General features: G+C 40.8%; 1 protein-coding gene across 3 annotated transcripts in view; it reads right to left on the bottom strand.

Annotated features, from left to right (window-relative positions):
• LOC139383822 (gamma-aminobutyric acid receptor subunit beta-1-like) overlaps positions 1-16253 on the bottom strand; it is a 49616-nt gene extending 33363 nt beyond the window's left edge. For all 3 annotated transcript variants that reach the window (XM_071128393.1, XM_071128394.1, XM_071128395.1), the window contains exons 1-3: positions 15724-16253; positions 15539-15630; positions 15341-15408 (exon numbers count right to left, since the gene is read on the bottom strand). In XM_071128393.1, the coding sequence (XP_070984494.1) occupies positions 15341-15408; positions 15539-15630; positions 15724-15803 (240 nt within the window). In that variant the 5' untranslated portion in view covers positions 15804-16253. The remainder of the gene's footprint in view (positions 1-15340; positions 15409-15538; positions 15631-15723) is intronic.
• Between the last annotated feature and the right edge of the window lie 637 nt (positions 16254-16890).

Here is a 16890-nt window from a genome sequence, read left to right as displayed (position 1 = left end):
GCGTTTCTCAGACTGTCTTCCTCTCGTGACTTTCTATCTTCTAGATATCCTGAGAGGCTTGGGTCAGGGAAGAACGATTCCATTTAGCATTAACCCTGAGTGCCCTCTGTCGCGCCGCCTCCTATTTTATCCCACGCTCCTACTGACTGAGCAGTGCCTGTGATGTTCCTTATAGGAAATGCCTCTTGACATCTAATCAGATGGGGAACCATTAACTTCCAGTCTAATGGGTCTTACTCTGGTATGGAATTACACTAGAACGGTGGTCAGGTCTAGCTGTTAAAAGGCTCAGTGTGTACTCTATGTGTGATGAAATCCTAGCTCTCACTCTTATTCAGAAAATGGATCCATAGAATGCTAAATCTATAATTTTCTCACTAGCTACCAAACACAAGTGTTTTCTAACATGCATTAGTTGACTAAAAAGGCTTACAAATAAGCAGCAAAGTTCCTTCACACTAATATTCTAATAATAATATTCTGTGAATTCTTAAGCCACTTCTGCAGAACAAGATGGTGAACAGAATGCACTCGTACTGCTTTACAAAAAGGCCCAGTGTTCTGTACTACAGATAGACAGCATCAGCACTGTATGGTACTGTATCAGTACAGTGCAGTACAAGACAGGACCTCACAGTACAGACAGAACCGAAGGGACAGATTAGATAAAACGCAGCATTCACCCATCTGCTCTGCTTCAGGCTCACCAAGGGGTTAAATAAAATTAAGTTACTTGCTTTAAATTAATCTCACAGAGCTCTTAGCGCAATAATGTCTCAACTCATCTCTTCACCTGCATTATTTCCAGGACTGAATGGTGAGAAAGCACAAAGAAAGAGTGCAGTTCCACTGCAGCAGTCTGCCTCGCACTGGGAAATGTCACCTATTACTGTGAATACGTATCAATGAGCCCCCCCAACTTTAATGTTTCAAATGACAAAAAGATGGAGAAACAGACTCTCTGACAACATCTTTGTGTTGTCGTCATCTCAGTCTATAGTGCTGGTGACGCCCTACTCCCTCACTGTTTTCATAGAGATCAAATCTATGGAGTACAAGAACCTAATCAGACACCCCATGACACTCTCATACTGTGGTTACTGCAGTAATATACATAAATGGGGTACCAGAGACTAGAGGTCGACCGAGTATGATTTTTCAACGCCGATACCGATAATTGGAGGACCAAAAAAGCCGATACTGATTAAAATCGGCCAATTTTTATTTTTTTATTTGTAATAATGACAATTACAACCATACTGAATGAACACTTATTTTAACTTAATATAATACATCAATAAAAATCAATTTAGCCTCAAATAAATAAATGAAACATGTTCAATTTGGTTTAAATAAGGCAAAAACAAAGTGTTGGAGAAAAAAGTAAAAGTGCAATATGTGCTATGTATGAAAGCTTACGTTTCAGTTCCTTGCTCAGAACATGAGAAATATGAAAGCTGGTGGTTCCTTTTAACATGAGTCTTCAATATTCCCAGGTAAGAGGTTTTAGGTTGTAGTTATTATAGGAATAATAGGACTATTTCCCTCTATACCATTTGTATTTCATTAACATTTGACTATTGGATGTTCTTATAGGCACTTTAGTATTGCCAGTGTAACAGTATAGCTTCCGTCCCTCTCCTCGCTCCTCCCTGGGCTCGAACCAGCAACACAACGACAACAGCCACCATCGAAGCAGTGTTACCCATGCAAAGCAAGGGGAACAACTACTAGAAGGCTCAGAGCGAGTGACGTTTGAAACGCTATTAGTGCACGCTAACTAGCTAGCCATTTCACTTCAGTTACACCAGCCTTATCTCGGGAGTTAATAGGCTTGAAAGTGTTTGAATGAATGTTTACGCGCCTGCTTCTGCCTACCACCGCTCAGTCAGATACTTAGATACTTGTATGCTCAGTCAGATTATATGTAACGCAGGACATGCTAGATAATATCTAGTAATATCATCAACCATGTGTAGTTAACTAGTGATTATGATTGATTGTTTTTTATAGGATAAGTTTAACCTCTCTGAACCACCCATCCCGGATCCGGTATAATTGTCATCAGCAACGCTGAATAGCATAGCGCCACAGTCAAATAATATTACTAGAAAATATTCATATTCCTGAAATCACAAATGCAATATTGCAAAACACAGCTTAGCCTTTTGTTAATCCATCTGTCGTCTCAGATTTTGAAATGATGCTTTACAGCGAAAGCAATACAAGCGTTTGTGTAAGTTTATCGATCGCTCGACAAAACAATAAGTACACTTAGCATCATGTAACTTGGTCACGAAAATCTAAAAAGCAATCAAATTAATAGTTTACCTTTGATGATCTTCGGATGTTTTCACTCAGGAGACTCCCAGTTAGACAACAAATGTTCCTTTTGTTCCATATCCAAATACCTCCGTTAGTTTTTGTGCATTATGCCCAGGAATCCACCGGAAAGAGCAGTCACAACAACGCAGACAAAAATTCCAAATTATATCCATAATGCAAACAGAAAAATGTCAAATGTTTTTTTATAATCAATCCTCAGGGTGTTTTTCAAATACAGTGGGGCAAAAAAGTATTTAGTCAGCCACCAATTGTGCAAGTTCTCCCACTTAAAAAGATGAGGCCTGTAATTTTCATCATAGGTACACTTCAACTATGACAGACGAAATGAGAAAAAAAAAATCACATTGTAGGATTTTTTATGAATTTATTTGCAAATTATGGTGGAAAATAAGTTTTGGTCACCTACAAACAAGCAAGATTTCTGGCTCTCACAGACCTGTAACTTCCTCTTTAAGAGGCTCCCCTGTCCTCCACTCGTTACCTGTATTAATGGCACCTGTTTGAACTTGTTATCAGTATAAAAGACACCTGTCCACAACCTCAAACAGTCACACTCCAAACTCCACTATGGCCAAGACCAAAGAGCTGTCAAAGGATACCAGAAACAAAATTGTAGACCTGCACCAGGCTGGGAAGACTGAATCTGCAATAGGTAAGCAGCTTGGTTTGAAGAAATCAACTGTGGGAGAAATTATTAGGAAATGGAAGACATATAAGACCACTGATAATCTGCCTCGATCTGGGGCTCCACGCAAGATCTCACCGTGGGGTCAAAATGATCACAAGAACGGTGAGCAAAAATCCCAGAACCACAGGGGGGGGGACCTAGTGAATGACCTGCAGAGAGCTGGGAACAAAGTAACAAAGCCTACCATCAGTAACACACTACGCCGCCAGGGCCTCAAATCCTGCAGTGACAGACGTGTCCCCCTGCTTCAGCCAGTACATGTCCAGGCCCGTCTGAAGTTTGCTAGAGAGCATTTGGATGATCCAGAAGAAGATTGGGAGAGTGTCATATGGTCAGATGAAACCAAAATATAACTTTTTGGTAAAAACTCAACTCGTCATGTTTGGAGGACAAAGAATGCTGAGTTGCATCCAAAGAACACCATACCTACTGTGAAGCATGGGGGTGGAAACATCATGCTTTGGGGCTGTTTTTCTGCAAAGGGACCAGGACGACTGATCCGTGTAAAGGAAAGAATGAATGGGGCCATGTATCGTGAGATTTTGAGTGAAAACCTCCTTCCATCAGCAAGGGCATTGAAGATGAAACGTGGCTGGGTCTTTCAGCATGACAATGATCCCGAACACACCACCCGGGCAACGAAGGAGTGGCTTCGTAAGAAGCATTTCAAGGTCCTGGAGTGGCCTAGCCAGTCTCCAGATCTCAACCCCATAGAAAATCTTTGGAGGGACTTGAAAGTCCGTGTTCCCCAAAACATCACTGCTCTAGAGGAGATCTGCATGGAGGAATGGGCCAAAATACCAGAAACAGTGTGTGAAAACCTTGTGAAGACGTTTGACCTCTGTCATTGCCAACAAAGGGTATATAACAAAGTATTGAGATAAACTTTTGTTATTGACCAAACACTTATTTTCTACCATAATTTGCAAATAAACTCATTAAAAATCCAACAATGTGATTTTCTGGATTTTTTTTCTTCTCATTTTGTCTGTCATAGTTTAAGTGTACATATGATGAAAATTACAGGCCTCTCTCATCTTTTTAAGTGGGAGAACTTGCACAATTGGTGGCTGACTAAATACTGTTTTGCCCCACTGTATCTATTCGATAATATATCAACCGGGACAGTTGGCTTTTCACTAGGACCGGGAGTAACAATGGCCGCCTTTCTCATTTGCGGACAACTCACTCTGAGAGCCCCCACCTCTCCACTTACGCTCCATTCTTCAAAATAAAAGCCTGAAACTATGTCTAAAAGGCTGTTAACACCTCAGGGAAGCCATAGAAAAAGGAATCTGGTTGATATAGGTTTCAAAAACAGGGGCACTTCCTGATTGGATTTTCCTCAGGTTTCAGCCTGCAATATCAGTTATGTTTAACTCAGACAAAATTTTGACCGTTTTGGAAACTTTAGAGTGTTTTCTATCCTAATCTGTCAATTATATGCATATTCTAGCATCTGGTCCTGAGAAATAGGCCGTTTACTTTGGGAACGTTATTTTTCCAAACATAAAAATAGTGCCCCCTAGCTTCAAGAGGTTAATGCTAACTAGCAACTTACCTTGGCTTACTTCATTCGCGTAACAGGCAGTCTCCTTGTGGAGTGCAACGAGAGAGAGGCAGGTGGTTATTGCGTTGGATTAGTTAACCTGTTGCGACGACCAAACCAGGATCCGGGATTCTATTTATAGACCTAAGCTCATTACCATAACGCAACGTTAACTATTCATGAAAATCGCAAATGAAATGAAAGAAATATGCTATCTCTCAAGCTTAGCCTTTTGTTAACAACACTGTCATCTCAGATTTTCAAAATATGCTTTTCAACCATAGGAAAACAATAATTTGTGTAACAGTAGCTAGCTAGCGTAGCATTTAGCGTTAGCATTAGCGTTAGCATTTAGCAGGCAACTATCACAAAAACAAGTAAAGCCTTCAAATAAAATAACTTACCTTTGAAGAACTTCTGATGTTTTCAATGAGGAGACTCAGTTAGATAGCAGATGCTCAGTTTTTCCAAAAAGATTCTTTGTGTATTAGAAATAGCTCCGTTTTGTACATCACATTTGGCTACCAAAAAAAAAAAAAAAAAAAAAAAAAAAAAAAAACGAAAATTCAGCCCTCAAAACGCGAACTTTTTTCCAAATTAACTCCATAATATCGACTGAAACATGGCAAACGTGGTTTAGAATCAATCCTCAAGGTGTTTTTCCACATATCTCTTCAATGATATATCCTTCGTGGAAGCCTGGTTTCTCCTTGCTCTCAAATGGAAAAATAATTGCACCTGGCTTTACGCTCCAATTTCGACGCAGGGACACCAGGCGGACACTTGGAAAATGTAGTCTCTTATGGTCAATCTTCCAATGATATGCCTACAAATACGTCACAATGCTGCTAACGCCTTGGGGGAACGACAGAAAGTGTAGGCTCATTTCTTGCGCAATCACAGCCATATAAGGAGACAATGGAAAACAGAGCTTCAGAAATTCTGCTCATTTCCTGGTTGACGCATCATCTTGGTTTCGCCTGTAGAATGAGTTCTGGGGCACTTACAGACAATATCTTTGCAGATTCTGAAACTTCAGAGTGTTTTCTTTCAAAAACTGTCAAGAATATGCATAGTCGAGCATCTTTTCGTGGCAAAATATCGCGCTTAAAACGGGAACGTTTTTTATCCAAAAATGAAATAGCGCCCCTAGAGATCAAAGAGGTTAACTGTAAGTTTACAAGATTGGATCCCCCGAGCTGACAAAGTGAAAATCTGTCGTTCTGCCCCTGAACAAGGCAGTTAACCCACTGTTCCTAGGCCGTCATTGAGAATAAGAATGTGTTCTTAACTGACTTGCCTAGTTAAATAAAAAGGTATAAAAAAATCAAATGTAAAAAAATAATATTTAAAAAATAATTTAAAAATCGGGAAATCGGCGCCCAAAAAAATACAGATTTCCGATTGATATGAAAACTGTAAATCGGCCCTAATTAATCGGTCGACCTCTACCAGAGACTATAGGAAAATCACCATAGGATCTATTCAAGTAAATTTGGGGGGCAGTTGGACTCTGCACCCACACTGTGCAGTGCCTTGGTTTCTCTATTCCAGGGGGGAAATAAAACTGTCAATCAAATCCAGGTGGGCTCCTGCGTCTTCAGTGCTTGGACCCCTGATCATGGCACAGCATGGGCAACAGATTTTGAGTTCAAATTAAGTTGTTTGAACTGAGAACCCACTCGTGACACCTTGATCTTTCTCACTGGCGAGATGAAGTGCTATCGGCAGAGCATCACATAAATCCTCATCCTAAGGAGGAGGCGGACACATCAATCTCCCAAACAGATCAATAACTCCTGACCACAAGCCACTATGAGGGCTTCATAAGGCGCTCAATACAGGAGCTGCTGTGGAGATCCATAAGGTGCCATGACAGGAGGAATAGTGAGGGTTCGTAAGCTTCCTCATACTAACAACTAGGCCTACTATGAGGAGTTCTCACACAGTATAATCACATTGTTGGCTAACCAATGCAACATACGACACCTGCATTTTCATTAACACCTCAATAAAGCGATTACTGCCTTCCTATCTGTGCTGTTGATTGATTTTGGCACAAGTGGGCTTTCATAGGGCCTGGGAGAGAGTTCTACAGTATGTTGAGCGTGGCCGTCACTGTCACGATTGTCGTAAGAACATTCAGACCAAAGCGCAGCGTGATATGGGTTCCACATATTTAATGAATGAAATGCACAAAAACAATAAAGAACGAACAAAACGTGAAGAAAATGAAGTGCTCACAGGCAACTACACATAAACAAGATCCCACAAAACAGTGGGGAAATGGCTGCCTAAATATGATCCACAATCAGAGACAACAATAAACAGCTGCCTCTGATTGAGAACCATACCAGGCCAACATAGAAATAAACACCCTAGATTACCTACCCTAGTCACACCCCGACCTAGCCAAAATAGAAAATAAAAAGGCTCTCTATGGTCAGGGCGTGACAGTCACTTTATGAGAGTCATGGCTGTACTAACCGTGCACTCCTACCGCTCTCACCTTGAGAAACTGAGTTGCCGCTTTCAAATCTCCACAAATATATGGACTGTGAGAAAAAGTCAAAGCAATTCCACTGTGGTTGTCATGATAACAAAATAGCTTTCACACGTTGCTAACAAACACCACTTTTACTTGTCGTCACTCAAGCTTGTAAAAGAGAGACCTTCACATGTCCAGCAAACAAACCACAAAAAATCTAGGTACTGTCCGCAATATGAAAACTCTGACAGTTAAAGGAAGAAAGTCCCAAGAGAAAAAAGAAAGGGAGTTGGAGTGAGAGACAAGGAGATAGAGTAGAGAGAGAGAGTGCAGGGAAGAGGGAGGGAGAGAGAAAGATAAAGAGACCAGGACTAATTCATTACACTATCTCACACCAGCCACAAGGTGAGAACTACCTGCTATTTCAGCCCAATACTAAGTCTTAAAGTCTTAAGTAGAGCACAGAGTTCTCAAATCTCTCTGCCGCTACAATCCTGCAGGAATCAGACTATCAAATCATCTGAAAAAAAGACTGCTCACCTCTCCCTTAATCACATCCGTCACGGGCCGTTATTTGAAGTCTCCAACACAAACTAACTTAATCAAATACTCCTTTAATCTCTTGAAATTCATTCTTGACTGAACAGAAATCATGCAGCCTTGACTATTACTACTACTGTAGCATACTGCCCCATGGGGAAGCACCACTATCATGTGTGACATCCTGACGGCATTCAACAATGTAGGCTATCGAAGACCTGAACACATGCAGCAGCCCCTTTCCAATGAATGTCCGAGCTCGCTCAGGCAGAAATGTTGCCACAGACAACCACTCAACTCAAGGAGGAGAAGAATACGAGTCTGACCCTTGGTATCTCACAGCAAACCTCCTACAGCTCATGTCACATCAGTGTTGTCTGGTTCACTAGCCAGTTGCCTTTGACAGCACAGCATGTATGATTACTAAGGTCAGTAAGAGTGAGAGCAGTAACACACTGACCTGAAATATACTTGTATAATCATTCTGGTATTGCCACGTTCGGGCGCTAACTCAACATACAGCCCGCCTTTCGGACTAATTTCATTGTTACCACAAGGTTGTATGATTTGTTGAAGAAGTAAGGGTATCAGAAACCCCTCTGTGATATTTGGTAAGAATACAATTAAAACCCGTTTTTGCCTGGAATTGTCATGCTGAGGCTAGCATTAAATCTCTTGGAAGAATCTCAGTGTAGCAAACTAACAGTACTAGCATTATAAGAAAATAATACAGTACCACTGTTGGCATCAGAGTATCTGAACTCAACGCTAACATACAAGTCATGTGCACTTAGCTAGTCTATGTAGGCTAGGCTGGGTGCTTTTAAGATGGATGTGTAAATATCTATTTTAGTTCGTATTCGGCACTTGTGATGCATTTTGGCCCATTTTCTTATATACAGTACACATGCTGAGCATTCAACTTTCTAGGGTTAGATAGTAAGCAGCCGATCAACCTTCTAATAATAAAATCAACACATTTACTGTCTCTTAATGATGTCCCCATAACTCGTATTCAACATCTTTTATTGCATGTGTAAACTGCTCTTCCAAACCATGATTAGCTCACATAATATATACTTTTACCTGTAACATTATTTGGCTGTTAATTGGCTCACTTGCATTTGCGGATCACAAAAGGCATGTCCTTTTTTGTTCAAAATGGAGTCTTTCCAAAGAGCTATTTGAATAAAATCATAATCTTAGTCAGCTGTGTCTTTCTCCTCTAAATTTTTATTTTGCTAATCTATCACGAGTGTATTTCACTTTAGGTTAGACCAAAGAAGCACATTGGCATCCGTCAGGGATAGTCAAGCGGCTTTAGCTGAGGAGCTTTAACAAAAAGCTAATGGGGTGTGAAGTCTGCAGAGAATTTGACAAAAGTGGGAGAAAAGGAGTTTCATTAAGAGGGACATCCTCTATGACTGAGCGACGTCCATTTTCATAACTACAAAAAAAACACAGTTTCTATCCTTTCAAGCATCAAACGCTTGAAAGTTTACACCTAAACAGTGCATTATAAATAAACTGGGACCTGGTCAAATAGGGGAGAGGCATTATCTGTTTTTTTAAAACCAGGTTTTTGTTAATTTGAGAAATAATAGATGGGAGTTTTGTGTAATAATGGCTCTCTATACTACTCTACACTTTCTTCAATTTGCTCTGGATTTGGGGACTGTAAAAAAAACCTGGTGGCATGTTTGGTGGAGTAAGTGTGTGTGCAAATATGCTACAGTATGGTAGTCGAGTGGAAGTCAGGTATTTATTCACAATCTTTATTTAACCAGGAAAGATCACAGATGTATTTGATCAATTTTACAGATGTGACTGACCATACAACAAACGCCATATCATTATCAATGATCAACAGCACATAATCTGATCTCAAAATAAACTTCCTGTTGATAACAATACAAGCCAAAGCGAGTTGGAGAGAAATTGAGAGAGGGGGGAAATCTTGCCATCAGATGAGAACAGGTCCAAAAAAAGCACAGATGATCACACAGCTCTTAGCTTAACCCAGAAGAGCTATAATTTGGCCTTTTAATTAAGCCACAATCAGGGTGCTGCCCCTGCATTTGTTTGTACACTTTGCAACTGGTTCTTATACAAATGTAATTGCCACTCAGTTATTCCGTAGTAACCACCCTCAAAACCCACAAGTATGGTGTGGTTTTGCGATGTGTGACGCAAAAAAACACAAGGTTGTACATTCAGAACCCTTTCTAGATGCCAACATCCAATACAGTCAATCTCCGTATCACGTAGTTTGTCATGAAAACTGCAGTGCTTGCCCCCAAAAAGTCTACTGGGTGACAGTGATGTTGCTGAAGCAGGGTGCGAAGTACATGTAATGCCAGCAGCATACCACCCTGCATACCACTGCTGGCTTGCTTCTGAAGCTAAGCAGGGTTGGTACTGGTCAGTTCCTGGATGGGAAGTGGTGTTGGATGGCCAGTAGGAGGCACTCTTTCCTCTGGTCTAAAAAAATATCCCAATGCCCCACGGTGGCGATTGGGGACACTGCCCTGTGTAGGGTGTCGTCTTTTGGATGGGACGTTAAACGGGTGTCCTGACTCTCTGAGGTCATTAACGATCCCATGGCACTTATCGTAAGAGTAGGGGTGTTAACCCCGGTGTCCTGGCTAAATTCCCAATCTGGCCCTCAAACTATCACGGTCACCTAATAATCCCCAGTTTACAATTGGCTCATTCATCCCCCTCCTCTCCCCTGTAACTATTCCCCAGGTTGTTGCTGCAAATGAGAACATGTTCTCAGTCACCTTACCTGGTAAAATGAAATAGGTATAGTATATAATCAATTTATTGATGGATATTTATATTGTGACCAGTATGACCAATGTTTCGGTGTGGCCTTTCTCAAGGAGAGCCGGTGCCAAATGTCTCTATCAGACAGAGCATAAAACCCCTTCCAGCTTCCCAGTCGCATACACATTAAAATGCTAAACCGGGAAGAGGCCACAGAGGCACAATCAATGACCCGGCTGTTAGGCTTTCCAATCAAAAGTCCTCTGGGCCCGGCTCAAAGAAAGAAGCACCTTCCATTTTCCAAGAGGCGATTTTGTCGGTAGGAATTCAACCTAATAAACAATTCATAACCTTGGCTCACGATGACAGCACATCATTGACTCCACAAACTCTGTCTATATTTACTTGACAAATTCAGTATATCATGTGGAAATGACTTATGTATGAACGCTATGAACGTAAAAGGCTTTGTTCAGGTGCAAGCCTGTGACTTCCAATTTATAATTTAATGAAGCCTTTTACTACCCAAGAATAAAAGGCAATTTCAGAAGGGCAGCTCACATGTGAAAAACTACTGCCGACACTCTACTATCAGATGTCACAAATAACTCAGTAGTAGACTGCTTAGTAACGGAACCATTTCTTAGGATGAATGGGTTTCAGACAACCAAAAATATAGAAATGTGGAATGTATGAAGGCAATGTCATTGATACTCAATAGCCAGTTGAATGACTGGAAACACAGATACTACAGTATGTAAAAATTATTTTGTATGTCAACGTGCAAATAGTCTGTTGTTCATATGTGATCAATGGTGTTGAAACCAGATACAATAATCCATTACAGATATATTACATATATTACTTTGGAATTATCATTATTGAACTAAAAATGTTCACCAATCAAAAACCTTGCTTCATTATGGGTGTTTGAGAGACAGTTTTGAATACCATGTGTGTGTGTTTGAAAGAGCTATAGAGATGAGAATCTTCGGGACCCGACCAATGATGAACATTGGACAAATGTTTAGCCTTTTTACATGAGTTATTGTAGTGTTTTTGGCTAACCCGATTTTCCTGCAGTTATGATTTGCAGACTATTTGTGTGCACTGGTGGTTATGTCTCCCTTGATGAGGTAGAAATGTTACATGTATTTTCACACGCACCTTCACTGGACCTTTAAAGGTAGTAACTCTATAAACTTAATATGATCGTCGAGTGAAATAATGTATTCAGATATTTGTTTCCTTACCTTGTAAGCAGTCTATAGACTGCTCTTAATTAATCTGTTGTGTAAACCAAATCATCAGTTGCGACAGGATGGAATGCGCAGGATAACGAGCAGCAGTAGTTCCGGTGTTTTGCTTTTCGTCACTATTATTTCGACGTACATCACTGATTATTTCGACAATCGCAAACCGGAACTCCCAATTTCTATCACATATGGACCCAGAATTGAATCATGCAGCTGACCAAATTATGCAATATTTTAGATCTGGGTTAACCGATATTAGAATGCTCTAACGAGTGACTGCAATCCACACTTTGGTTTTGGTAGAAAAGTCACTGCCAAGAAACACTTATGTTAGCATTTCTGGGTTAAAAATGTGTGTCTGAAGTTACACATCACACTATTACAACAGTGTGACTGTTTTGGGATAAAATGTTCTATATAATTCATTTAATGTCCTGTGTTGTGTCCTTATACTGTTACCATTGATATGTTCTAGGGGCCATTTTGAGACCTTACGGAGCATCAGGTAATGCTGGAATGTCAACCAATGGCATGTCCATCTTTTTGTGATAAATTACACCGGTCACTCAAACATTTATAAAGTATGAATAGCCCACACTTTAGATGAGTCCATACAAAAATATGCAACTAATGGTTTATAAGGTTTATAAGGACCTATATTAAAAATCTCATGAATCAATATTAAATACTTTAAAGTTTGTTTATAATGTGTGAATAACTAGGTTACTAACATGCACACATTTGGGAGTAATGATTAACAAATGATGAATAAACTATTTACTAATCTATTATAAATACTTTATTATAGGAGTTATTATAGTGTTACCAACACATGAGTTCCAGTGTGTATAGCGTCACTAATTTACAGTGCATTTGAAAAGTATTCAGACCCCTTCATTTTTTCCCCACATTTTGTTACATTACAGCCTTACTCTAAAATGTATTAAATCGTTTTTTCCCTCAGTCTACACACAATAACCCATAGCGGCAAAGAAAAAACTGGTTTTTAGATTTCTTTGCAAAAAATGATCACATTTCGATAAGTATTCAGACACTTTACTCAGTACATTGTTGAAGCACCTTTGGCAGCGATTACAGTCGCAAGTCTTCATGAGTATGACACACAAGCTTGGCACAGCTGTATTTGTGGAGTATCTCCCATTCTTCTCTGAAGCTCTGTCAGGTTGGACGGTTATCGTTGCTGCACAGCTATTTTCAGGTCTCTCCAGAGATGTTCGATCAGGTTCAAGTTCGGGCTCTGGCTGGGCCTCTCAAGGACATTCAGAGACTTGTGCCGAAGCCACTCCTGTGTTGCCTTGGCTGTGTGCTGTTCTTGTCCTGTTGGAAGGTGAACCATCGCCCCAGTCTGATGTCCTGAGCGCTCTGAAGCAGGTTTTCATCAAGGATCTCTCTGTACTTTGCTCTGTTAATCTTTCCCTCAATCCTGACTAGTCTTCCAGTCCCTGCCGCTGAAAAACCATCCCCACAGCATGATGCTGCCACCAAGCTTGGTATGGTATTGCCCAGGTGATGAGCTATGCCTGGGTTCCTCCAGACGTGGCGCTTGGCATTCAGGACAAAGAGTTCAATCTTGGTTTCATCAGATAAGAGAATCTTGTTCTCATGGTCTGAGTGTCCTTTAGGTGCCTTTTGGCAAACTCCAAGCAGGCTGTCAAGTGCCTTTTACTGAGGAGTGGCTTCTGTCTGGCCACGCTACCATAAAGGCCTGATTGATGGAGTGCTGCAGAGATGGTTGTCCTTCTGGAAGGTTCTCCCATCTCCACAGAGGAACTCTGGAGCTCTGTCAGAGTGACCATCGGGTTCTTGGTCACCTCTCTGACCAAGGCCCTTTTCCCCTGATTGCTCAGTTTGACCGGGCGGCCAGCGCTAGGAAGAGTCTTGGTGGTTCCACACTTCTTCCATTTAAGAATGATGGAGACTACTGTGTTCTTGGGGATCTTCAATGCTGCATAATTTGTTTGGTACCCCTTCCCAGATCTGTGCCTCGACACAATCAACATTTCCTTCGACCTCGTGGCTTGGTTTTTGCTCTCACATGCACTGTCAACTGTGGGACATTATATAGACAGGTGTGTGCCTTTTCAAATCATGTCCAATCAATTGAATTTACAACAGGTGGACTCCAATCAAGTTGTAGAAACATCTCAAGGATGATCAAGGAAACAGGATGCACCTGAGCTCAATTTTGAGTATCATAGCAACAGGTCTAAAGAGTTATGTAATAAGGTATTATTATAGCTTTTTTTTTATACATTTGCTAAATTTTCCCAAAAAACTGTTTTGCTTTATCTTTATGGGGTATCGTGGATAGATTGATGTAATAAAATAAAAAAATATATTCTAATATATAAGGCTGTAATGTAACTAAATGTGGGGTGGAAAAATCAGGGAGTCTGAATACTTTCCAAATGCACTGTACGTCCTATTCAGAGTAACAATAAAGCTATCTCGTGACAAGATTTACAGTATGTGTTAACTTGTGATTTTAAAAAAACTTAATGGGCATGGCCAGTACATAACCAGGTCAACCTAATTGAGATGGTTTGGAAAAGCATTCCTCATGAAGCTGGTTGAGAGAACACCAAGAGTGTGCAAAGCTGTCATCAAGGCAAATGGTGGCTAGTTTGAAGAATCTAAAATATATTTTGATTTGTTTAACACTATTTTGGTTACTACATGATTCCATATGTGTTATTTCTTAGTTTTGATGTCTTCACTATTGTTCTACAATGTAGAAAATAGTCAAAATAAAGAAACTCTGGAATGAGTAGGTGTATCCAAACTTTTGACTGGTACTGTATCTCTGCAGACCAAGGTTCTACAATCAAAATGGGAATGCCAAAGCTCCCTGAGCAATATGACTGTAAAGACTGCAATTTTCTGTAGCATCATGAAAACATTGAACTACCCGACATTCCATAAACACCAAGTGTTTGCTTGGAAGCTGAGTAGAAAAAAATGTTCTCCCTCGCCACACACGCACAGACAGTACACACACACACACACACTTTACAGTCATGCCTGCTGTTATTATTTTTTAAGGCAAGTTGATCCAAGCATAAATGAATTTGTATCAATCACTGGCACCATGCCAATACTCATATGCACACACTAAGTGCCCACATTCAGCGTCACAATTTGGCTTTTCTGGGCCTCCTTGTTGAGTCACTGACAACATTATGTAATTACTGCATTGAGGCCAAAGCAGCAAACAAGCACAATTTTTTTAGTCTCCTCCTCGTCAATTCACCATGTTTCATAGCTCGTAATGTGTATTTTTAACACCTCACAATTCTGTAAGGTACGCGCTTGTAAATCCATGTGCATCACCAACGCCCCCCCCCCCCCCCCCCCCGATTAATTTTCTGACTTTAGTGGTTCTGACACCACAGGGAAGTTTCTGCATATGGATTGGATTTCACACATTGCGGTAGCTCTCCTTTGGTGCTGAAATGCAGCGAACCATTTTGGTCAAAGGAAAAACGTTATACTAGTAGCCAAACAAGGGCAAAGACAAGAATACGAGGATTTATCACTACATCTAGAGGACAGTGGTATGAAACACGCAAATACGAAGACAATTACCACAGCCGTAATCACGTGTTCTGTGTTCTCACACTAACATGTGTTGCACGAGGCACATCTCCCTTTAAAAAAAACATTTTGTAGGCTAGGCTACTTACCATGTTGACTTCCGAAACCATGTCGATACTGGCGATATCTATGCTCATGCCAACGTCCACAGGGGCACCTTTAAATCGCATGTAAAACAGGTATCAGTGGCTTTTTAATCAGACAGCTCGCTGGCGCGATAAATGAATCTATATGCGACTTGTTATTAGCCAACATTGGGTAGACTTCATCACCAAAAAGGTATTTACCTCCAAAATCAGGCCTCAGACGAATGTCATACCCCTTCAGCAGTTTGTCGACGGTTGCTTTCACAAATGACATGTTGCTTTGCTCGTTGGCGCTAAAGGAAACAGATATGGTATTGATTCAGAATCTTAATAAAAAACTGCAAAGGGACAGGCAGAAACAAGACATCACACCCGTTGGATCTCACCTTTGAGCGCCGCAGACCATGGCGACCATGAGGAAAAGACAAAAAATCCCCCAACGTCCGCGGTCCAAAGCCGTGCACATCACTAACTTTGATCAGAGAGATGACTTTGAGCGAAGATTTAAGGAATGCTACCTACTTAAGTCGCAGGCTGTCCAATTATTCCAAGACCAACGCATGCGCGTCTTTTTACCAACATCAAAACTGTATTTGCACAAAAACCACGCTAATTCGTAGAAATGTCGGTGGCTTTTAAATAAAATGGGTAGGCTATTCGCGTTTCACCCGAGGTATCGATGATGGCGCAAGAAGCCCGCGCCGGGATGCATGCAGTAGCTGAACGGTATCAATATGCTAGGCAGATCCCATCCACTCCGGTTAATTCGAGCATTTCAGCAGACACAGCAGTGTCCGGAGCAGATTTGCATCAAGCAGGTCTCCCCGTGTTGATCGGCTGAAGATCTTAAAAGAATAAGCATTGAACACGGCTCTCAGTTCCCCTTTAGTCAGCGCTATGTGGGGCATCGTGCAACACAAGCACGTCTGAGGAGCTGCGCATTTTCTGAGGTGTACCTGGACGCTTGAGCTCCCTCGCAGCGGATTGCATTCCCCACGCGTCACGGGCTACAGCACAAGTTAATAATTAGTTAAAAACCCAGAAAACGCATATAAATCGCAACCGCACCTATAATTCATGAAAGGAGATAAGATACGCTATAGGTTATGTAATGTCCCTTGCAGCAGCATGACGTGCTATATACCACATAATTAATAATAATACACGTTCTGCTATGTCTAGTGATGATATTGACAGACTTCTGACTAATTTGTCAAATCGATTGCTGTTTCTGGTCACCATGTGCTAGACCACATGATTATTTCAATCATAATTAGTGGTGTATTGAAAATGGGTGATTTGTGGATAATTGGCCACCATCAAATGACAACTCGTATTTATCATGGCAAAATATTGGATTAGTGAAGGGGGTATCCCTGTGTGTATGTGGGTGTGTGAACTGAGGTAATTGAGGTAGATATGTACATATAGGTAGGGATAAAGTGACTAGGAAACAGGATAGATAATAAACAGTAGCAACAGCGTGTAATGGGCCAAAATAGTTAGTGAAAAAAGGTTCAATGCAGATAGTTAAATAGTTAACCAATAGTTAC

The sequence above is a fragment of the Oncorhynchus clarkii genome, chromosome 25 (assembly GCF_045791955.1).
Source record: "Oncorhynchus clarkii lewisi isolate Uvic-CL-2024 chromosome 25, UVic_Ocla_1.0, whole genome shotgun sequence".
Taxonomy (NCBI): domain Eukaryota; kingdom Metazoa; phylum Chordata; class Actinopteri; order Salmoniformes; family Salmonidae; genus Oncorhynchus; species Oncorhynchus clarkii.
Note: the sequence above shows the minus strand (reverse complement) of the source record. Positions and strands in the feature narration are given on the sequence as shown.